At 35.8% G+C, this 23,035-nt stretch overlaps 2 protein-coding genes across 4 annotated transcripts in view; both read left to right on the top strand.

The window, feature by feature from the left end:
* Positions 1 to 1,273: 1,273 nt before the first annotated feature.
* itga2b (integrin, alpha 2b) lies at positions 1,274 to 16,522 on the top strand. Of its 3 annotated transcripts, XM_027139181.2 has the most exons (30): positions 1,279 to 1,528; positions 2,075 to 2,199; positions 2,422 to 2,519; positions 2,937 to 3,102; positions 3,275 to 3,324; positions 3,549 to 3,594; positions 4,055 to 4,177; positions 4,325 to 4,369; positions 4,498 to 4,541; positions 4,622 to 4,693; positions 4,801 to 4,853; positions 5,215 to 5,426; positions 6,168 to 6,347; positions 6,911 to 6,956; positions 7,292 to 7,393; positions 7,960 to 8,015; positions 8,366 to 8,517; positions 8,758 to 8,862; positions 8,971 to 9,038; positions 9,123 to 9,270; positions 9,799 to 9,891; positions 10,027 to 10,106; positions 10,269 to 10,349; positions 10,594 to 10,699; positions 11,874 to 12,026; positions 12,669 to 12,797; positions 15,041 to 15,154; positions 15,423 to 15,521; positions 15,652 to 15,768; positions 15,902 to 16,522. In XM_027139181.2, the coding sequence occupies exons 1-30, from the start codon at positions 1,365 to 1,367 to the stop codon at positions 16,025 to 16,027; spliced, it is 3,153 nt and encodes a 1,050-aa protein (XP_026994982.2). In that variant the 5' UTR covers positions 1,279 to 1,364; the 3' UTR covers positions 16,028 to 16,522. The 3 variants fall into 3 exon arrangements, with proteins under 3 accessions (XP_047657058.1, XP_026994983.2, XP_026994982.2); XM_027139182.2 differs by lacking the exon at positions 11,874 to 12,026 and having other exon boundaries at positions 1,276 to 1,528; XM_047801102.1 differs by lacking the exons at positions 15,652 to 15,768; positions 15,902 to 16,522 and having other exon boundaries at positions 1,274 to 1,528; positions 15,469 to 15,521.
* An 842-nt stretch (positions 16,523 to 17,364) lies between these two features.
* fam171a2a (family with sequence similarity 171 member A2a) overlaps positions 17,365 to 23,035 on the top strand; it is a 39,150-nt gene continuing 33,479 nt past the window's right edge. Inside the window, exon 1 of the mRNA XM_027139088.2 lies at positions 17,365 to 17,580. Within this exon, the coding sequence (XP_026994889.1) occupies positions 17,490 to 17,580 (91 nt within the window). The 5' untranslated portion in view covers positions 17,365 to 17,489. The remainder of the gene's footprint in view (positions 17,581 to 23,035) is intronic.

Below are 23,035 nucleotides of genomic sequence, written 5' to 3'. Positions count from 1 at the left end.
AAACCTTCTTTTTGTCTTGTTTATTTTCTTCTCTGCTCCTCTTTTCGGTTCTCTACACTGTCCACTGAAACACTCACTCTCTATTCCTTCTGATAAAACCACCAATACTTTACAGAAATTGTTCTGATATGGTTGGAAATTACACCATGGTGTCAATTCACCCATTTCCTTCAGAATAGCCTCAATCTCTTTGTTTTTGTCTTAGTGTTGTTCTAGATCTTGTGTCTTTAACAGTTTCTCCTTGATGTTTTTCTTTTTTTAGAGCTTCTGGAAAGACTGTGAATCTTCTGTTTCTTATCAACTTGGTTAAGCTCTTCCATCATCCCAGGCTCCTTCTTCTCTGCTTCTTTTTGAAGTTCTTTTATATTTCTTTTCAGGTTCTCCATCTCCTCCAGCATTTCTTTAGAGTCTTCTGTGACAATTCCCTCTTTTCCTTTACAGGAACATCCAACTCTGACATTAGTTCTCTGGCCTTGCTTTCTCTTAGCTGCAGCTCAAAACTCTGTTGTTGTTTCTCCATATTCTCCCATTCTTTTTCACGTTTGAGTATCAGCATCCTGAATATTTGAGTTTATTAATATGCTCCACCATATATTCTTCAATATTTTAGATAATCCATGCATCTATATATATTACCTATGTATACTCATCAGAGCCACCATTGGCACCTTATATGTATATTATATGATAACTGTATTAAATGTTGAATATATAAAAATGCACATATGTGCAGTGCTTCATAAATAAAGAGACCATTTCTAAAGTCTGTGTCTAGTTCATGTATATAACACCATTTATACAGGAAGTGATGCAATTCCTGTTGGTTTTTGTTTGATAATACCCAGAGACTAGTGGTCCAGGTTAATCTCTGAGTTGCAGGGGATCTCATCTTCCTTCCCAGCACAATAATGCCTTTATTTCAAACCCTAGTAAGAGCAGCACATTCAAACACTACAAGCTCTTAGTATTATTAATATAATGTGCTACATATTATGTGTATAATATTTATTTATTTATTTATTTATTCTCACACTTACTCTCCATGTCTCCATCTATTTCTCTAAAAATATATTCAAATATTATACAACAGCCTTGTCATTGCCTATTAAAGGTTTGCACAGAAGCATGGACTGTATACTGGCTTGCTTTTAACTACAGGAAACAGATTGACACATTCAGGAAAATGAGGCTAGCACTAGTTTCTGCCTGAAATGACAAATATATTTATCGCTGCTTTCAACATGACGAAAGTTTTTATCGTAGTTAATCAGCAGATATTACACAAGTACATACACTCATAGCACAATGAGGACGCTTCTCTCAACCAAAAATAATCGTCCTGTAATGAGCAGAAAACATTTCCAATGGAGGGAATAATTTTTGTGTTTGCTATATATTTCACAGCCAGTGTATTTCCACGCCAAGGCTATAGCTTTAACCTGGATCTGACAAATTACATAGAGCTTTCAGGACCAAAAGGGAGTTACTTTGGCTTTTCTGTGGACTTTTTTCAAGCAAAGAACCAAGAGTAAGTAGACATGTTATTAATTTTCTTTATAAACATATGTGTTTGTGTAATTGTGTAGGCAACATTAATGCAACAAAAAAATAGACACACATTATTGGGTTTACACATAAGATTGAAACAAGACAACTACTTGAATATTGTCCAACATGATGATGTTTTGTATCTAATGCAATCCTAGGCTTTAATTTGCCCAGTAAGCACATTGGCAAAGTGCCTACAGTTTTGGTATTAAAGCTTCTGCCATCAATGATATGCAGTGTTTTATAAATATTCTGCAAGAAATTTCTGTGAAATTGTATAATTCAATTCAACACGTGGTTTAGTACTAAACTGTAAACTATAAACTGTACATTTTCTTGTCACCTTTTGTAACTTAATTATTATTCCTATACATAAAACTGTGTATATACTACAGTGCATCTATCTAAAGGTGCAAAAGTCAAGACTACAATCACAGAAACAAAGTAGAGCTATAATTTACTACCCGCTCGTTGTTCTGAGCTCCTTGAGTTTGAGTAAAACATACAGTATTGTGATCTGTTGTAGAGTAAGCATTATAGTAGGTGCTCCAAGAGATGATGTAGGACCTTCACGTGGCGGCTCTGTCTTCCTCTGTCCCTGGAATTCTACAGAACGTCTTGAATGTCAAAAAATGAACTTCGACCAAACAGGTAAACTTTGGCTTTATATAACATTAAAAGATTGATTATTGATTACAAATAGTAACACATCTATAACCTTCTATAGGTTTTTACATAAATATTTCTGTGTGAATGAATATGTAATTCAGAATGATCTTAATTTGTGCATACAACATTTATAACAATGCACACTGTACAATAAATAATGCCTATTCTAACTGTAATCTTCTGGTGTATATATATTTTTCATAGGTGATGTAAACATCACGTTTGACAATATGCTCTTAATGACCTATAAATCTAACCAGTGGTTCGGAGCCATGGTACGAACCCACAACAACTTTGTCCTGGTGAGCAGAAAAAAATTGTAGCATTCACTGTCGGCTTTTAACGTTTAACCAATTTTCTCATAATGACATTTCCATGTGCTGCATATTTACAGTACGTGTTTTTTTTTTCTTGCTCTAAAACACTTGTTTTTATTTTCATTACTGATTTTTTAAGGTGACCTTGAAATTATGCCTATTTTAAACATACAAAAAAAATTTACAATATAAAACATTTCAATGTAAAAAAAAGTAAATGTACTCCAATGGATTGTCATGATGAAACAGGTTTAGGGAAAGGAAAATTACAAAGACAATTGTTTGCTTCCAACAGTTTGGAAAATAATTGTATATAGATGTCGGTTGTTCAGAAATATTTATATACTTTTACTGTAAATACTGAACATTATCACTAAGCTGGGTTTTATTTTTTCTACACAGGCTTGTGCTCCATTATTCCACTGGAATGTGGTTGAGGGCAATGATGAAGCTATGAATACACCAGTGGGAAACTGTCAGCTACTGAACATGGAAACTGGAGAGATAGCAAACTATTCTCCCTGTAGGGGAAATGAAGTGGAGAATACTTACAGAAACAGAAAAGGCTGTAAGAACATGCTAAGACCAGATCTCTGTTAACAGGTTACAACTCTGTGTACTTTGTTTTCATGTGACCAAAGACAGGGACCCTTGATTGCTTAAAACATATCACAAACCATATGACATGCTCCACTCCATATTTCCACTCCAAAACTCAATTGTTCTTTCTTCTATTCCAGTTAACGACAGGCGTTACTGTGAAGCAGGGTTTAGCTCGGACATCACAGGGGTATGAATCCCATTTAACAAAATGCTGGTTTTCTAGAAGATTCTACATTTGAGAAGAAACTGTGAATTGGTTCATGAATTTCTGAAAGCTTCATGGATTTTCACGTGCTTGATATAATTAACTCAATTTTACAGTTCTAGTTCAATTTTGCTTGGATGGAGTTATGAAATAAAATGTGTTTAATAAAGCATTCAATACAGATTTGATCCTTTTTGCTGCTTTAGGATGGTACAGTGATTCTTGGTGCTCCTGGAGGATTTTTCTTCCTAGGTAATAATCATTTCACATTAGCTACAGATAGTTATACCAGTATAGCATTAGCTCTGTTGTAGCCTAGATGAAACTTAAATGCCTGATATATTTGACTTGAACGAAATAAACATTCACATCAAACAGCATAGTTTTAACATAGCTTATAATTTACATTTACACCACAGAGCCAATTTAAACATGTTTTGTTTTCTTTTTATAAGGATTATAATGATATATATATATATATATATATATATATATATATATATATATATATATATATATATATTCACACACACACACACACACACACACACACACACACACACACACACACACACACACATCATGTTAACATCTGGTCATGGTCTTGAACTAAGACCTGATTCTGAAATAGACTGTAAAACACTTATTAATTCACATATTTATACACTTGAGCACAATGTAAAAGTTGTAAAGAAGCCAGATTGTGTTTCAGGCCAGATCATTACTGCATCTCTTCAAAACATCATGTCCAGTGGTAGGACGTTCACTCCAGAAAACGACGTAAAAGACGAGCGTGCATCATATGAATCCCAAAAGCAGTATGACGTTTATCTGGGTAAGACATCAGACAAATATGTCAACCATGCAATATTCCATGAATGGGTAATTAGTTTTGCTTTTCTGCTCTGACTAAAACTTTAAGTATCAGTGAATTTTTGTTCCTGATTTGTTTAGTTGTGTTTTTTATATATTTCATTCGCAGGCTATTCAGTGGCAGTAGGTCATTTCTCTGCTGACACCATCGCAGGTAAGAGCTAGTATTATGAAATATGCTTTTGAATGTCGTTACTTTCTTTAAAGGAAATTATCCTTAGCAGATTTAATTGTGCCTATGGCATATAGGAAGATGTTTCATGATTCTGCTTTGTTTTGTAGACTATGTAGTCAGCGCCCCACTTGACCTAGACTCAGCAGGTTCTGTAAGTACACTGTGATTAATTCTTTCAGATTTTTCCTTAATAAATATCCAAGTGTCTAATCCTAACTGTCTTTTTTGGAGGTCAATATCTATGACGGAGCTTCTGCACATAGATACGTCTTCAAACCCATTACGACTCTAATGGGCTCTCAAGTGAGAAATGCCTGTGGTCACTTATTGCTTTCCTTTTTTTTTTTATGGCTGATCTTTTTAGAGCCACTTAATAGTGAAGCTGTTTGGTTTTTGTATGTCCTCCATAGGTAGCTTCCTATTTTGGCCACTGTGTTGCTGTGACAGATGTAAACAATGATGGGTAAATGACATTTATGTCACCAGGAATTCTTAAGAAGTTAATGATTAACAATAAATAAAAATTTACATTAAATAAGGAACATTGTATTGTATACTTTTTTATTTTACTCTTGTAAAATATTAGCAATATGTAATGAATTTCACCTGATACATTATTTGAATATATTATATACATCTAATACAATATTTATTATTAATTAATACTTATTTTATCAATTGATCATGAATATTTAAGTAAGTATTGCTTCAATAGTACACTATGTCTAAAAGCAATAAATTACTTACTTAGTTTATTTTAAGATCTCTTTTTGCATTGGATCGTAATATTCATGTGAGACTTGTGTAATTTTGTGCTCATGCAGGAGGGATGATATCCTGGTAGGCGCTCCTCTCTTCATAGAGCACTTGTCAACTCATAAGCTGCGTGAGGTCGGCCAGGTGTATGTTTACCTGCAGAAGGAAGGTTATCGTTTCTCCCAAAAGCCTGATCAGACTTTATCAAGCTCACACAGTTATGGACGCTTTGGCATCACCATCGCTCCTTTGGGAGATATTAACTATGATGGCTTCAATGGTAAGGAGCTACTGCTAGCTAGTAATGTATAGCATAAAAGAGAGCAACAACTTGTAACCATACATTTTTGTGGGGCAGGACGACATTAATAAGGTCATTAAAAAAAATTATCTCAACCTGTCCCTAAATATGAGCTGGCAGATATTTAATATTTATCATTTACAAATATTCGTTCATCATTTACAATTTCATTGAACATTATATTTATTACAATGCTCACAAGAATTAAAAGAAAAAACACTTGGTCTTTATGCTTTTGATTTGGTCTTTCAAAATTCATTTGGCTCAAAAATTTAGGCTCAAAATTCATTTGGCATTCCAACAGCTCATTTTTCCTCTCTACACACATTATTATGTTCATTGATCAAGAAGGACTTCTTCAATGATCTCATTTTTCTCACTTACAGATAACTAGGGCCACAAGTGTAAATGTAATAAGCAGGGTTTCAGATGTTCCACTGTCTGTGCCAGCAAGAGCAATTTAGAATCTACACGCTTTCCATGTCATTTGTAATTATGGATTGGTCAAGCATAAATCAACAAGAAACAACAAATGGCAATGTTGCACTATATAACATCTACATATCATGAATAATATTATAATAAAGCACCTTCAATTTTGTACCCTAAACGTGGACACTATGTTGAAAAGTCCTTTAAGTTCTTAAAAAGCCTCTAAGTGTCTTCACTGAAAGATCAGCTGTGAAAAATACTAAATAACAGAAACACGTCTGATTGTAGATGTGGCTGTGGGGGCACCAGGAGCAGGTGATGGCGGTTTGGTGTTCATCTATTTGGGACAGAATGATGGTTTGAACCCACAGTATGGGCAAGTCATCAAGAGCCCTTTCCAGTCTCTTGCACCATCTTTCGGTTTTACCCTAAGAGGAGGCACAGACATTGACAACAACGGATATCCAGGTTTCTACTATATTCTGCATTATATCCTTTCCTACTAAAATGGATTAAATAGCCAATCAATTTTGGGTTCTTTAAAATAGAACAGTAACTCAAACAACCATTTTCTTCTCTTGGCTTGAGTTTTGGAAAGTTATGCTTCAATTATTATTCAATTGCTTTTCAACCATCCAGCCAAGATAGAAACACTAGAGTTCACTCCTCTACTTAAGGTCAAAGGCTACAGAAGTCATACAAGTTCAAAATCACAGCTGAATGCAGCTTTCAATAAAAGCTTGTTTCCATCTGTCTCATGGGAAACACTGATGGTAGTTTGAGCAACTGGTGGAAGAGAGACAAGTATTAGAAAAGACCATGACCATCAGTTGTGTCTCCTGGGCCTGCAATGGACACATCAATGCTTTCTGACAGACAGCACCTTTGTCTCAGGAGAACTATCTCTAAGAAATAGCAGAGTTGTCCATTAGACACACTTGTTTACTTATAAAAACAAACTAGACTGATGTTGTTTTGCTAAGATTGAACTGTTTTGTCTAGATTTTCACTTTAGCTTTCTTGCCCTGCAGATGTCATTGTTGGTGCATGGGGAGCAGATAAAGTGGCAATATACAGGTAGGAAGAAAAAAGACAACTGAAAAAGCCTAAAAAGATTGGGACTGTTTATTAAAATGCACAGAATTAATTATCTGAATGAATCATTATGTCAACACGTACTGTACATATTTTCTGTACATATTTTATTCCACTGTTTTGGCCTATCTTGTGGTGCGTGTGTGTGTGTGTTTGTGTGTACTGAAATGGACTGATATCCTGAATAGAGTGTATTTTCCCTTCTTACATACTGTACTTAGTTAAAATGGTTACTGGACAAATAAATTAATAGTTGTGTCATAGAAAGGTCCTCATACGGAAAGTAAGACAAAAATGTGTGTGTGTGTCTTTACCAGGTCAAAAGCAGTAGTGATGACTAAAGCCCAGCTTTCCTTCCTCCCTGATTTCCTACAGCCTGATGTAAAATTCTGTCAGCTGCAAGACAACCCTGTCTCCTGGTAATGATTTAGTACATATTAAGCTTTTTCACACTTTCCTGGTTAAAGGAACCATTGTGAAACCCTGCTCTGGCCTCGTATTGTGGTACCAGACATGTACAGTGTGAACTGTTCAGTGTTAGCAGTACTATCAGATAAATATACGCTGTATTGAGAAGGAAATACGGAGAAAATCAACAAATGTTTTGTCAAGTAGTGACAAACTTAATAATAAAAAAAACAATTACAAAACTGACAGTTCACCATTCTGCATCTGTAATGTTTTTTTTAACAGAATGTGTTGATATTGATGTAGAATGCTAGTATCATTTACATATAGAAAGTATGTTACCAGCCATTTTTCCAGCCAGCATCCTGAATGGTGTCCTCTTCTAATTTCCAGTCCATGACTTCTGTTTGTCAAGGGTGGAAAAAAAATCACTATAACCACTTTATACGTTTTTATCTGACAACTGAGACAAAATGTATAACTCAGAATATGTTAGGCTCATTGACGAAATGAACGTTTAATGAAGTAAACCATCTCAGTGTGCCAATTGCAATTCTGTCTCTTATTCTACTTTCAGCTTTAATATCATGATGTGCATTAGGGTCTCTGGGTACAGAATACCAGAAGAAATTGGTAAGAATGTCATATTGTACTGTCTCATCCCTGTAAATCTAGCTTCCTGCATAGTGTGTCGCTGAAAGCAAATGTAGCAAATTAGATATAAAGTGTAGCTGATTGCAGCTAATAGATTATCTTATGTAATATAAATCATTTTGATTTATTTAAGATATTCTCAGATCTTAGCATTAGTACTGCTTATAGGAGTATGTATGATCCTTTTTTATTATTTGCTCTATCTAGTCATCTGCCTAGCTTTAACACACAAAAAACATTGGGGTAGATAGAACCATGCATTAAAATAAAGGGTTTTCACTACTGTGTTTAAGTCATCAGTTTTCTTTGTATAAATTGGCTTTATTCAGTGTTGAATATTGAGCTCCAGCTGGACAAACTGAAGTCAAATGTGGCAAGACGGACCCTCCTGCTGGACTCTCATCAGCCATACAGACACTTTCAGATCAACATTAAGAGAGAGGCGGGAACATATTGTAAAAACTTTACTGCATACCTAGTGGTAGGTTTCTTATAGTAAATCAAATTTATTTGTATAAATTTTATACATTTTTATAGTGTTCCAAAAAGTCCAATATATGTAAATGTTTGGTATGTCATTACTTTAATTATTTATTTTACTTCTTAACCTTTGTAGCCAAAAATCCAAACTCGGTGCTGGGATAGACACATTTCTGTTGCATAATGCTTTTGATTTATTTTATCATATATCATATTATATTTATTCTTTATATAACTTTAGCCAGAGTTCAAGGACAAGCTGAGCCCTATCCTTATGTCAGTGAGCTACAGCCTGGTGAACACACATGATGCAATACTACAAGGACAAAATGTTGTAGTTGGCCAGGTGGGAATTGCATGTCTTATAGAACAGAAATGTTCTTTTTACTTTAGTTACAGTAAAACAAGTCTGTTTTCTCTAATGTTCTCCCTCATATATACTGTATATATACAGACACAGATAGTTCTTGACTGTGGTGATGATAACATCTGCATCCCTGAATTGAAGCTTGCAGCCAAGGCGTAAGCATTAAAATCTTTTAAAAATATTCTTGCTTATTTTAATGCCATGATGGATGCTTTCATCCTTCTGATCTACTCTGACAGTCGAACAGATCCTCTATTGATCGGGGATGAGAATCCAGCGCTCCTGATCATAACTGCTGAGAATTTTGGTGAAGGAGCATATGAGACAGAACTGTATGTGCATCTTCCACCTCAAACCCATTATCAGGGTGTGCTAAGTGATGAGGAGGTGAGGACTGTTTCTCTCATGCCTGAAGTAAACTCTCATGCTTGAAGTGCACTTGGATGTACACCAATAACCAATGGAAGGAAATACACTCACAGAGAAATGGCTTAACCTTCATATTGTGTTTGGGTTTCTGAAGACCAGATTCCCATCTATTCCACAGTTTCCACAGTTTATCAACTCACTACTAATTATTCAAATGAAATTATATTTTAATTATATATGTATTTATATGTTTCTTTGGGGTTTTGAATTTTCACCTTATTGTTTAATTGCTAATCGTCTCACATATAATACTTGTAAATGGTCATGCCCTATATAACATATGTAAACAGTCATGACCCTTAATAAGAATTTGTTTTCTTTCTTTTTAAAGTGAATATGATTAAAAATATAGCTTCTTCTATTGCTACGATACCATAAAGCATTCAGTCTTGAATTCCTACGTCAGAAATCTCCGGTAAAGTGTCTATAAAACCTAAAGTCTGTAAATATAACGAAAATGTTTCTGTTATTCGGTTCATTTTGCAGGGCTTTAGTCATCTCCTTTGTGGTCCAAAAAAAGACAATGGTTCTATCATTGTGATATGTGAACTGGGCAACCCAATGAAAGCTAACCAGAAGGTAAAACAGGGCTCTGATTCATGCTTAGATGTTAACAAATGCTTAGATGCATTTTCCCCCTAACATCATTTTAACATACACTTGCTAGAACATACTGCCAATTTTATTTTTGGGTCTCTTTGAACTCTGTTGTAGATCATGGCAGGTCTGTATTTCAGCATGGGTGGATTGGAGGAGGTTGAGACCCAAGTGTCCTTCCATTTGCAAATTAAAAGGCAAGAACCTCCTTAAGGCTCAATGTTGCTTGGAAAACCGTCCATAATAATGATCATTCTTCACAGTAGCATGTTATCTTAACATTGAAGTGCTAATGATTTTTTTTCCCCAAGATTATAGCAGTATTGCTTGAATGTTTGTTTTACTTCATTAATCACTAGCAAGAACAGTCTGAACCCAGACAGCAACGTGGTGGAAGTGAAGATCAATGTTCTGGCAGTGGCTTTCCTGGAAATGCGGGGGTGAGTGAGTTTAGTTTGAGTTTCCTGTTCTTCAAATGTGATTTCTGCGTTTTTGCTTCTTTTTGTTGTTGATTCACCTAGCACTGCAGTTCAATGTATGAAATTCACTGCACAAGTATATTAATTAATGTGAATGTTATTTTTAATGTGACTCTTAAGAATCTGACCTAGGGATGCTTTGCTGGAAAAGGTAGCAGATTGTAGTTAAGAAGTATTTTAATTTTATTTATCTTCTCATTTGCAGAGTCTCCTCTCCTTCCGAGTTTGTCCTGCCAATTGCCAAATGGGGAAAAAAAGAATTCCCAAAGAATTTGGATGATGTGGGCCCACTTGTAGAGCATGTTTATGAGGTGACACAAAATGTGCAGTACACTATTTTTTTCCATTTAGCAAATCTGTTCAGTTTTGCAGGGCTGTTTATTGTCATCACCAAGAATTTCAAAAGCATAAAACATAAAATCAGGTATCTACAATGTCAAACATGTTTTCCCCAAATCTCAGGGTTCCTTTGGGTTCTACAGTCACCTTTCACCTCACAAATTCAAAATAGAAGGTGGATTGACTAGGTGTGAATGTGTGTGAATGTCTGTTTTCTTGTGGTAGAGTGGAATACCATCAGCACTGCATTCTCCACTGTTTCTCAGATAGGTCCCAAATCCACCTCTTCCCAAATCCACCTCTACCCAGCATGAAGTAGTTCCTGAAGATAAATGAGCAAACATGTTCAATTATTAAAATGTTTTTAAGTAATGAACATATTAAACATCCCGTAGCATTGATTCTAGTTCCCAGTTCCTCCAGGACTGCCTCACACTCTTAGAAAAAGAAGTTCCCGCCTGCACTCTGTAGGGTTCTTTGGTTTGTTATTTCCTTAATTTTTCTATGGAGAAGCATACAACAGAATATTTTAGGAAGAGCCCTTTCAGAAAAGTATTATTCAGTGGGTCCTTGTATAGTTAAGGGCTCTTATCGTTCTAGCATGGGGATGCAATTTGAACCCTTTATAATCACTTATAAAATTTTACATTGAACCTTTTAGAAAGTCCCATTGCAACGCATATAATTTTTATTATACGTTACATTATATGTTTTTATTTCAAGACGGTAGAAATGCTGTAGATCTGCATCTGTAGATAAGGTCTACAGGCCATCGAGTGATTGCTCTGGATAAGGGTTTATAGAAATGGATTCGAAATACAGTATAATAGGTTTCAAGCAATTAGTCAACATACTCCCTATGATTTTGAGGAAACCATTTGAGGTGCAACATTTTGACAAGTTTTTCTAAGAAGTACTGAGTTTACTAATGACTTTTTGAATCCGAATAGAAACTCTGACACCACAGTCCTGCTTAGTCGAACATGCACAGATAATAATACAGATTCTGCCCTTTGCCTAAGTTAAAGCCAAGTGTTGGTAATGTTGATATATCATTGTTCTGTGTGTTACAGACAATGTTTTTGTCTAATTTATGATGTTGTGATATTTAACATAGAACTTATCCATGCTCCTTTGTGCTGTCAGTTAAGGAACAAAGGGCCCAGCACAGTCAAGGTGAAGCTGGAGCTACATTTCCCAGTAGAGCAGAATGGCTCTTATTTGCTCTATGTGTTCAGCAACGCTTCAGAGGAACTTCTGAAGTGCCACACAAACCTTTCTCAGATCGATCAGTTTAGGGTAAGAGTGCCCCCTGCCGGTCAGAATATATAACGCATTATACATTTCCCTTAAATTCAGATATTTTCTGTTTATAATGGTTTATAATGCATTAGAATTTAATACCCTATTTGACTTGATATAAGTTTTTTGTATTGTCACATTTAATTTTCTCTTTTGAATCCTAATTTATATAAATGTTATATCTTTACATTTTTAATTGAAACTCACCCTTATGTCACTTCATCACTTATCCCCAATAAAGAGCAATCAGTTGTTTGGATTTTTTTAATGCTGTGTCAGAGATACGTGATCTTCACTGCTGTCCAGTTCTGTAAGATAATGAAGGTTTTGCCCGTAAGAGGGGTATCTTTTCTTTATATCACTATGTTGCATATTTTTTTATCTTTGTCATTGGTGTGATTGCTTAATCTCTGGCACAGAATCTTCTTGGTAGAAATAAGAGACAGTATGCACATTGGTTTAATATTTCACCAGGGATTCATTTAAATTAAAATAACAATCCCATAAGGATCCCAGGTACAGTATGACAGCAACTCTGCCACAAACTGCAATACAATTATATATCTGCACATTCACAACACAGGATGATCTCAGTTTCTTGTTAATACCTGCCTGCACTCTTCCTGTTCTTATCCATAGCTTGTGACACCAGAGGTTATTAATACAACTAATGATCCTGTTCATCATTTTAACAAACGGGAGGTGGAGGAGCTGAATCAGGAGGTCAAGGAGCTGCCCGAGTTTCCTAACAGAGCAACTGTGCATGTGGTAAGGACATGTTAACTGTGTTAATCATACAGAACACACAGAAAACAAATGTTTTAGGTGGAGATTTTTTCCAGATGTATGATGATGACGTTTAGGAAGTCAAAAGTGTCAAAACAGCCTGGTGCCTCAACCCTGAGTTTGTAAAAACTCTGCTTTCTTGAAATGAATGACTAATTGGTGTAGTTACAAAGCCATACCATCAGATGGGGCTATTGTCTGAAACTTCAAAAATCCACCTCCTACACGTACCAAACATTGCAGATAAAACTGTGAATTTCATGTGTTTGATTCTAAGATTATATCAATTGCTTATTTCTATGCTTAAATAACATTGCAATAAATGGCAATTTTCTGTTCCTTGAGAGAGCCTATGCCAAGCTTAAAATACAGCAAATAAATACAGCTCCTGTTTAAATGTAACAAGATTGAAACTGTATATTGTAAAAAGTAAACAGTAAAAATACATTATCATTCTACTCATTTTAATCATTTAAAATAATACATTGCCACATGTAATAACATTCATCTGTGGGCCCGAATAATTGAGGACAAGTTACTACCTGAAAACCAAGTCTCATTATTGCCAAAACCTCCTGCTGAGAAAAGCCCCTAGGTGTACATACAGCCTGGTAGAGCAGAAACGCCTGATTTGGCAAATCCCATGGGTGGATTAAAGCTTCAATCCAGGCAATGTTCCAGGCACCTGCTTCTGGGCAGAGCCGTATATAGATAGCTCTTGCTGGGCAATGTCCTATTATGGGTTAATGCAAAAGCCTCCTGTTGGGCAAAGTCCTGTAGTGGGTTTTGTCCTGCTTCTGGCAAAGGCCCACTGTGGTTAAAGCCTTGTTTTGGGCAAAGCCCAGTTTGGAGCCTTCTGCTGGCTTAAGTCCTATGAAGAGCAGAAGCCCCTTGGTAGGCATTGCGTATGTTGGGCACAAGCCTCTGGTCGCTACCTAAAGTCCATGCAGGTTACAAAGTCTGAAAACTAATATGGTCAACCAGGGACTAAAGCTGGTTTGTCTAAGTATAAATGCCATCGGTTGGTTAGAAGCGCCCTCCTAGACAACAGTATTAAAATATTTTAAGGAGTTTTAGAGAATACTCACAGTAAAACCCAAAGGAGACTTTGATTTTAGAAGGAGACTTAGATTTTTAAATATCCAAAAAAACAAAACACAGGAAACCTGACGCACTTTTTAGAAGCTCCTATTGGTTGGATATCACAAGTTTGACTCAGTATGATGTGACAGCCATCTGAGATTAGGAGTCCAAGAGAGCGAAACTGGGATTGCTCGCTGAGTGGGCAGATGGAAATTCTCGCTGTTCCTCTCTACCCTGTTTTTCACAGCTAGAAATTCTGTGGGCATCTGTGAACTCTTGTATGTGAAAGAAGGCAGGTTCCTCTAAGTGTTATTCTGCCCTATTATGCAATGTGACCGGCAGTTGCACTTGCCTGGCTTCACGTGTCTCTGAAGAAGCATATGTTAACCCTCACCCTATGTTAGCTATTGGATAATAGGGGCGAGTTGACGGGAGCTTGGGAGATTGTTGGAAAAAAAACTTTTTTTAATTTATTTATTTATTTTTAATGTCCATAGTGTTTGAAGAATCATTTGAAAGATCATTTTGATACTGAATTACCTAAAAAGTATATATATTTTTATATATATACTTTTTTAGGTAATTCAGTATCAAAATGATCTTTCAAATGATTCTTCAAAGCCATTTTAGCTTTTGTGTGAATTTTTATATCTTTTTTTTTTTTTTTACCAGAGGCCAATAAAAGGACTACTGAAATGTTTTGTCATGTCACACTCCACAGTAGTGGCGCATGTGCTGTGGTGATGTGACAATAAAAGTGACTTGACTTGACTTGATTAGTGGTTAATAGCTCTTATGACTTAGGGATTAGCACACACTTACACAAATGTTTATATCTTCAAAATAAATGGTGTAGAGATTCATTAGAACCTAAAATATGAAGGTGTTATCTTCAACCATAAAAATCCTATATAAGGTTTTACATGCAAACAGAGCGAAAAACTTCTCACACTGAAAGCCAACAGTGTCTTGATTAATTTTATACCAGACTTGTAGTGATTAATTTATTCTTTTTTTTTTTATACTGATTGAAAGTTTATATCCATTCCGCTGGCAGACTGGAACGCCAGTCTACTGGTAAATGAAAGTGAAAATGGCCTGTGTAAGGTACAGTGAGTAGCCTTATTTCTGTCTTGGTTTAGAATTGCACTACTGAGCCTTGTGTGGTGTTCAACTGTGAGGCTCCAGAACTACAGAGAGATGCAAGAGCCATTGTGAGAGTGGCAGCACGCTTGTGGGTTAATAGCTTTGAAAAGGTGAGAAAATCACAAGCATGTTCACATCAGTTTTTATTTTGGTTTCAATTCAGGGTGGTTAAATTCCCAATTGTAAAAGGAAAACATTAATTAATTAACAAAAACAAAAAAAAAAAAAGGACTGCTCAGGTTCACGTTCAAATGAATTTACTTATTCTAATACTAAGCTGGTGGTTAAAGCTGATAAAAATTATTAAGATGACTCTAATATTAAAAAAAATATATTTATATATTAAATTGACTTTGAATGATTTCTTAATATTTTCAGTCTTATGTGAACTATGTCCTCTTGTCCACTGCTCACTATGAGGTAGTGAGCATGCTGTCCAAGATCCAGCCAAGCATCTTGCCTAGTGGACAAGCAGAGGTAAGCACATATAATGCTACGTATGCACTAAATGTATTTATATTTTTAGTAAAGACAATCTGATTTCCCAATCCTGGTATAATGGATTCAGTGAAAAGAATGTAAAAAAAAGACCTGCGCTCTGTATTAGACAAACACCAGTGTGGTTTGGAGGCCTGATGCAGAGGATGTGCCACTGTGGTGGATTGTTGTGTCAATAATTGCTGGCCTCCTCCTGTTAGCTTTGCTGAGCATCATCTTCTGGAAGGTAAATATATGATGTAAACCCTAGAGGATGCAACACAGTAACAACATACGGAGATCATTCGCAAATGGTCCATCTTTACGATTACGCATGTCCTGCAGCTGGAACCGGTGTCTTAAAGTCTTCTTTGTTGCAGATTGGATTTTTCAAGCGCAACCGTCCACCAGCTGATGATGACAGGGATGACACAAGTCATGAGATGAAAGAAGAAGAACAATCACAATATGCAGATGTCTCGAACACTAGTCCTGAAATTGATTAAAGAAAATACAAAGCTTTTTTCCCAAATGGTACATTTTATTGTGTAATGTGTGCCCTGCTATTCAAAAGTGTGTGAACCCCTGCATGTTGGAAAGTTTTTTCGCCCACAATGTTGCTGAATTCTCCATTCCGATTGGTCAGAATCTTAATTAATTCAATTTCTATACCCTTAGCTCAGACAGTAGATATAACCCCAATGCAAATCACAGATTTATATAAATGTGATCAGTATAATGCATTTTAGTAATAACAACATATGCAGTACTTATATGGTGGACAATCAAAACAGATTTAAAATGTGTTATGTTGTGGGAAGATATATATATTAATGTTTTTGAGACCGTAATAATAGTCATAGGCTAAATTAGTTAGTGTGGGCAAACTGATGTGGTATAACAAGAATGAAACACTTCAGGATGTGCTGTTACTTGAAAATAATCAATTTTGTGGTGGTAACCGTCTCACAGAATAACGAATAAAACAATATTGAACTCAATTTTCTTAGTCATTGCTTATAACATGCTTAAAATGCTTAAAACATTCACAGTACTGTAAATATTATTATTAATAATCACACTTAAAAAAAATTACACTCATATTTGTTACTTGTAATAATGAAGGGAAAACTGCACACTTACATTAAATAATTTTGTGTATCGTATGAAATTGTATATCTTTTTATATACAAGGCCGATAAAATGACACTACTGAATTTTTGTCATGTCACACTCCACAGTAGTGTTTAATAGCTCTTATGACAGGGATTAGCACACACTTACACAAATGTTGATATCTTCAAAATAAATGGTGTAGAGATTCATTAGCATCTAAAACATGAAGGTGTTATCTTCAACCATAAAAATCCTATATAAGGTTCTGCATGCAAACAGAGCGAAAAACTTCTCACACTAACTTACATTTATAGCATTGAGCAGACACACGCTCTCATCCAGAGCGACTTACATTTCATACAACTGAGAGTTACTCAGGGGCCCAACCATGGGAATCAAACTCACAACCTTTTGATTGGAAGTCCAGCACCTTAACCACTAGGCTACCAAGTAAGTTAGCCAAATTTTTTATATTTTTTTAAAAAAAAGTATTCGTTTTACTGTATAATAAAATAACTCGTGTTAAATTGAAAGCAAGAATAATTTCAAATGAGAAGAATGTATAAATTAGAAAGTAAAGTTATAAAAACATTTAGGAATTTAACAGCAGAGGGCGCGTGAGAGTACGGGAGCGCGCCTGCCTGCGCCTGAACGTCTGCGCGCGCACAACCTCCCTCCCCGCACAGGACAATAGAGGCGCGGAGAAAGGAAGGGAAAGGAAGGGAAGGGAAGGGAAGGGAAGGGAAGGGGGCAGAGTGGGCATCTCCGGACCAGCACTTCTCTGTGCCTCATCCAGAGAAGTAAACATGGACGAATGGGCGCCTCGGGCACTTCTGTGATGTTGCTGTAAGAATGCCGCCGCCGCGGATTTCCCGAATCTTCGCCTTTACGCTTCTGTTGTGCGGCGTTTGGCTGAAATCCGCAGCGCAGCGTGGAGCATTTGGTGAGTTGTTCAGCTCCACTTTCTGAGATCTCGGGTCTTGTATCGGTAACGCGGTGTGTGCGCGAACACCGAGAGCCATTTTTGATCTTGAATGAACTCAGGAATTACGCATGAACTTTGTTGTGGATTAAAATGAAGATCATTCAAATAAAAATGCTTTCTCGGAGCTGGAGTTTAAACAGGGTTCAGGATGTTGTTCATCTGAGCTTCTGGGTGAGGGTCGTGTTTTTCATGATCATCTATCAATCACAGATTTGATTTCATTTCGTAGAACTTACTTTAGGTGAACTCTAGGTGCATGCAGTGTAAAAATGTACAGCAAACAGCAAACAACATGGATTTACAGTAAACTTTTAGACATCTTTACATGGCACAAAAGAACACAATAATCCTGTAGATCTGATCATTTGGCTAATACTTTCTGATGCAGTTCAACTCATGTGAAGGTTAAGGGCCTTGTTTAAAAGGACACGAAGATTGCAGTATTGTGGTGCTGGGATTTGAACACACAACCTTCTCCTCTGTAACTAAACTGACTCGCTAGTTTAACTTGCTTACAGTGACATTACAAGCCACTTCAACAACTGAATTAACTTGCACTTAAAGATTTTTCTTGAATCAGAGCATTCTAGTAGTCCAATGTGGACCACTGGCTAGTAAATTAATGTGAAACTTTTTTATTTTTGCATTAGTATGTAAAATTACAATGTGAAAAAAAAAACGTGTCTGAGTCATTGGGCTTTAAATCGAAAATGATTTGAAAATAAATAACAATTACAATTCTATGACTTGTCAATAAGGTGCAAATCAGTTTGTAAAGTTGGGTTTACAAACCACTAAGACCAAGAGGCGAAAAATCTAATAAGATTTTTGACATAAAATGTGTCCAAACTCAAGTAAACAACTTTACAATACAATCAGTTCAGAATTCAACTCGGTTGAAAAGCTCTTGAAAACTTGTGCATGTTTTTAAACGGTTAAAAGTGTAACGTAATTAAATATCCCGATTTTAACCTTCCTAAATCTTCACACAAGCTTTCGTTATGGATCGGCATGAAACCGTCTTGTTCGTCTTTGTACTTTGATTTAACATCATCCAACATGTTCATATCCAAGCGCATACATGGACATTTTCCCACTCGAAAAGTTTGTACCATATTTTATCATGTCTATTATTAGGTGGGATTCAGTTTAAGACAAACATTGTTGGAACTTTATCTGCATCCACTGATGAACAGCTGCCTCAAAAAGACACCCAATTCATGACTCTGGATTTACAAGGTTGTTTTCTTCAATACTTCAACAATTCTATGGTAATGTTTCAATATTTTTTGTGTGTTAAGTCTAAGCTCTGTCCAAAATCATAGTTTTTCGCTAAAAATCATATCAATTTATTTATTATTATTATTATTATTATTATTATTATTATTATTATTATTATTATTATTATCATTATATTGCAACAGTGCAATCATACTGATGCAGCTGTGTTTCATTGGATAAATCATTAAGAATGTGAGTGTGTAGTATCTATCCTAATAAAATATCTAGCATCTAGTATACTTGTTGCTTTAATCATTAAGCACTGAGTCATTTTTTGCCCCCCCAGTTCAGTCTGTCGGAGTTGTTTGTGTAAACTCTTTGCAGGAACTCTTTGCTTCCGCAGGGACATTAGGGGAATATTAATGTGATCCATGAGCCTTTTCTCTGCCTCCACTCTGTTTTTCTCTCTCCATGAGCCTATGGCAAGCGATGCTTCTGTGACTCATTTGCTTGCGGTTGCACATGCCACAAAAGTAACCGCCGGCTCTTCCTAAACGCAAGGACTCTCAGTCTCTGATATTTTGCCCCAAACCTTTGAAATCTTTTCTAGTTTTTAGGCATTGCGTGAATTTTTAAATTTGTTAGTTATAAACTTGTAATTTCTAGTTTATTGTTTTGAACAGTTTTCATCTTATTACACACATACAACACAAACAACAGTGTAATATTTTGACGTTTAATTAAATGATGGGGGGGGGGGGTAACGGTGGCTTATTGGTAGCACGTTTGCCTCACACCTCCAGGGTTGGGGGTTCGATTCCCGCCTCCGCCTTGTGTGTGTGTAGTTTGCATGTTCGTAGTGTGTGAGTGAATGAGAGCGTATGTGTGCCCTGCGATGGGTTGGCACTCCGTCCAGGGTGTATCCTGCCTTGATGCCCGATGATGCCTGAGATAGGCACAGGCTCCCCGTGACCCGTGAAGTTCAGATATGCGGTAGAAAATGAGTGAGAGAAAGTGAGAGAATAAAATGATAGTGGAATTTCATCCTTCGGATTAACAAACATTCCCTGCGGTCAAGGACATTGTTTTTTGTACATTAAGTAGGTGTTATTTTATATGTTGGTGTTACACAGTGCTGAGCGATTTTAACAATGTTTAATAATATCAATGTTCAATTGTGCAACAAAAAAAAAATCACAATAACAAATTTTGTTAAAATTCACAGCAAAATCAAGCATTTGTACCGCAGCGAATTACAAAAAACCTTGAAATCCTGGAGGGACAGCTTGATACTTCGTGATACTTTAGTCTGCTTTCTTTGACAGTTTATGTCCTTTGGAGAAAAAGGAAGGAACTGCAGCCGATGCTACATGTCATAATTTGTTAGCTGTATGTGTATATTTAAAAAAAACAAAAAACCCTGAACAGAGGTTGAAGGTATCCTAAGTCTGTAACCTAAAGAACCAGTGGTAATGTATTCATCGATAGAGACTTAAAAGCACTGTAATAAACGTCGCTCTGGATAAGGGAGTAAATGTAAATGTAAGCTGTAATGTATGAAAATGTTTTGTTGAAAAGCAACTTTTTGAATAGACACAATTTTAATAAATCTTAGACTGACAGCAGTTTCTGCAAACCAATTCCAGATAAGGAGCCCAACTGGTGCATATTTAGTCACGGGTACATGCCTTCTGAAGCTTTAATGACATGATGCCCTTTTTAAATTGCCCAGGAATCAGCCATGTGCATGTGCATAGTGAGGGAACATTATTATATTGTAATATAAATCAGCAGAAAAGCTATTTTACATTATTTTATTAGCATTAGGACACATTGATTTCTCTTCTGGTGGCAGAGGAAAAGATATGGCATCATAATTTTGAGTTAATTAATGTTATGGAAATTATAATTGTAAATTAATGTTATGGAAATTATAATTGTAAATTAATGTTATGGAAATTATAATTGTAAATTAATGTTATGGAAATATTTTTGGAAATGCAGATATTGTGCATATGTAGACATTTGAAGCATTTGGCTGATATCTTATACAGAGTGAATTATTTATACAGATGTGCAGCTAAGGTTTAAGGTCCTCGCTCAAGGGCCCAAGAGTAGCAGCTTCGTGGTCCTGGGATTTGAATTCAAACAACCTACAAAATCATCAGTCCAACACCTTAACTACTGAGCCTCCAATTCTAGTTTGTAATTATTTTAGTTTGTAACTTAAAATAACACAATCTTGTAGTTTAGCTAATTTTAGATGATTTTGATGTTACCTACACTGTTTTTTTTTCCAGTACTGCACATAGTTAAGCATGTGTGCTGTTAACTATTACTAGTAAGATCCATGTTCTAATAACATGATTAAACCATAATTAAACATAAATAAATGTACTGTCCTATATCTCATCAATGTATTTGGGGCTTTGATATTTTGTTTCTTTTTTTTTTTTTATTTTGCTAAGTCTTGTGCAGATGCACAGTGCCTGAGTCATCTAGTAATGTGTGAAACTGGGTTATTCTTGGCTTTTTTGTCATCTCATGGCAAGCCCTTGGCCGTCCTAATCGTGCTGACACCCAAACTCAGCCTCCTCTGTGTTCTGCGTTTGCACGAAAGCCTGCAGAGGAAAAGCCAGTTCTGGATTAATGCAAAGTGACTGTGGTGGATTTCAGCTTGTTTAACGCTGCCCCAGCCAAAATAGTTTATTATTATTATTATTATTATTGTTGTTGTTGTTGTTATTGTTATTGTTATTAATAACAATAATAATAACAATAATAATAATAATTACAATAACAATAACAATAATAATAATAATAATAATAATAATAATAATAATAAATATTATTTGCAGTTTATTGTCATGCTTAAACATCAGCTGCTGAAAAACAAAACTCGAATTGATCACGAATTGTATGACGTGAGAGATGAAGGTCTATACCAAAGAAAGACTCTATTCTGCGGTATCTAATTCACTCTAATTGGACATCGCAGGATTCACATTCAGAGCAAACATTTCACTTTTACCCAAGAAAAAAATATTCCGTATACAGAAATGTTATGTTTTTCAATAGAACATGATTTCATTGCTTGTGCTACACTTCATTTAAAAAAGTTTCTTAAACACCAGATTGAATGATGTAGAGTGAACAGGATCCGTTCATGTAGTATTAACATAAACCAGTTACTCACGAGGATGTTGGCGTTAATGGGAACTGCACTATAACTATAGTATTACATTTGGACAGCTAAACACGTGTGGTAGAATAGTGCAGAACTCTAGTGTCTTTGGGCTTTGAAGATACACCGTCAATTCATGTGGAACTGGCGTATGCATTTGACTTAAGTGAATTCAGTGTGGGGTTTTTTTTCAGTGTGTTTTTAGATCATCTCAGTGAGTAGATCATTTAGAAATGCAAACCTCTTTTGTCTGAGGGTGTTCTCAGGGTTTCTAGCAATTACATGACCATTAAACTACGATTAGAATTTAAATGCTGGATGTAGTAATCTACATCCGAGGGGTGTTTGTGCATTGATGTCCTCAAGTGTCTTTCACCGTGGTTCAGCTTCCACTGGAGTGAAGGACTGAATTTATTTAACACTATCAGTATTTATCACTATCTGGATATTGAGCACATTTTGCAGATCAGCAAAGATCAGTTGTTCAGCAATAACCTTCTGCAGGGGGTATGAGGATGTTCCTGTTGGCTCCATTCACTTAATCAGCAGTATTGCAATGTTTTTAGTGATTCAGTCTGATTGTGTACCTCATCAGGACTAATTCCTATGTATGACTCACTCGTCAATGGGAGGTTCATAAGCCTCGTCCCAGTGGTCAGTATTCAAGACCAGTGTCAGGCCAGTGGATGTTTAAGAAAGACTTTAGGCACTCATTGTGTGGAGTTTGAGACTGAGAACATTCTTGACCCAGCTGTAAGAAAAAAAGTTTGACTTTTGGAAGACAGCATCCAGTGTTTATGTTGTTGGAGTGTTTGCTGGGTTCGCATTGCTAATTTTATTCATTTTAATAAAAACACTCAAAAACGCTAGATGTCACAATGTGTAAGTTTCCCATTTTGGAAAATCTATTGACTGTTACAAAGTGCTGACACATTTATTAACATAAATGTTGCTTAAAATTACTAAAGAAGACTTTGCCAGGTTAATAATTTTAAAAATCTGTTTATT

The sequence above is a fragment of the Tachysurus fulvidraco genome, chromosome 15, assembly GCF_022655615.1.
Source record: "Tachysurus fulvidraco isolate hzauxx_2018 chromosome 15, HZAU_PFXX_2.0, whole genome shotgun sequence".
Classification (NCBI taxonomy): Eukaryota; Metazoa; Chordata; class Actinopteri; order Siluriformes; family Bagridae; genus Tachysurus; species Tachysurus fulvidraco.
Note: the sequence above shows the minus strand (reverse complement) of the source record. Positions and strands in the feature narration are given on the sequence as shown.

Coding starts and splice junctions, on each gene's coding strand:
- itga2b (XM_027139181.2), top strand. CDS start 1,365: ATGGAGGGAATAATTTTTGTGTTTGCTATATATTTCACAGCCAGTGTA. Junction 3,325..3,548: donor TTAGCTCGGACATCACAGGG/GTATGAATCCCA, acceptor TTGCTGCTTTAG/GATGGTACAGTGATTCTTGG. Junction 12,798..15,040: donor ACAGAGCAACTGTGCATGTG/GTAAGGACATGT, acceptor GTCTTGGTTTAG/AATTGCACTACTGAGCCTTG.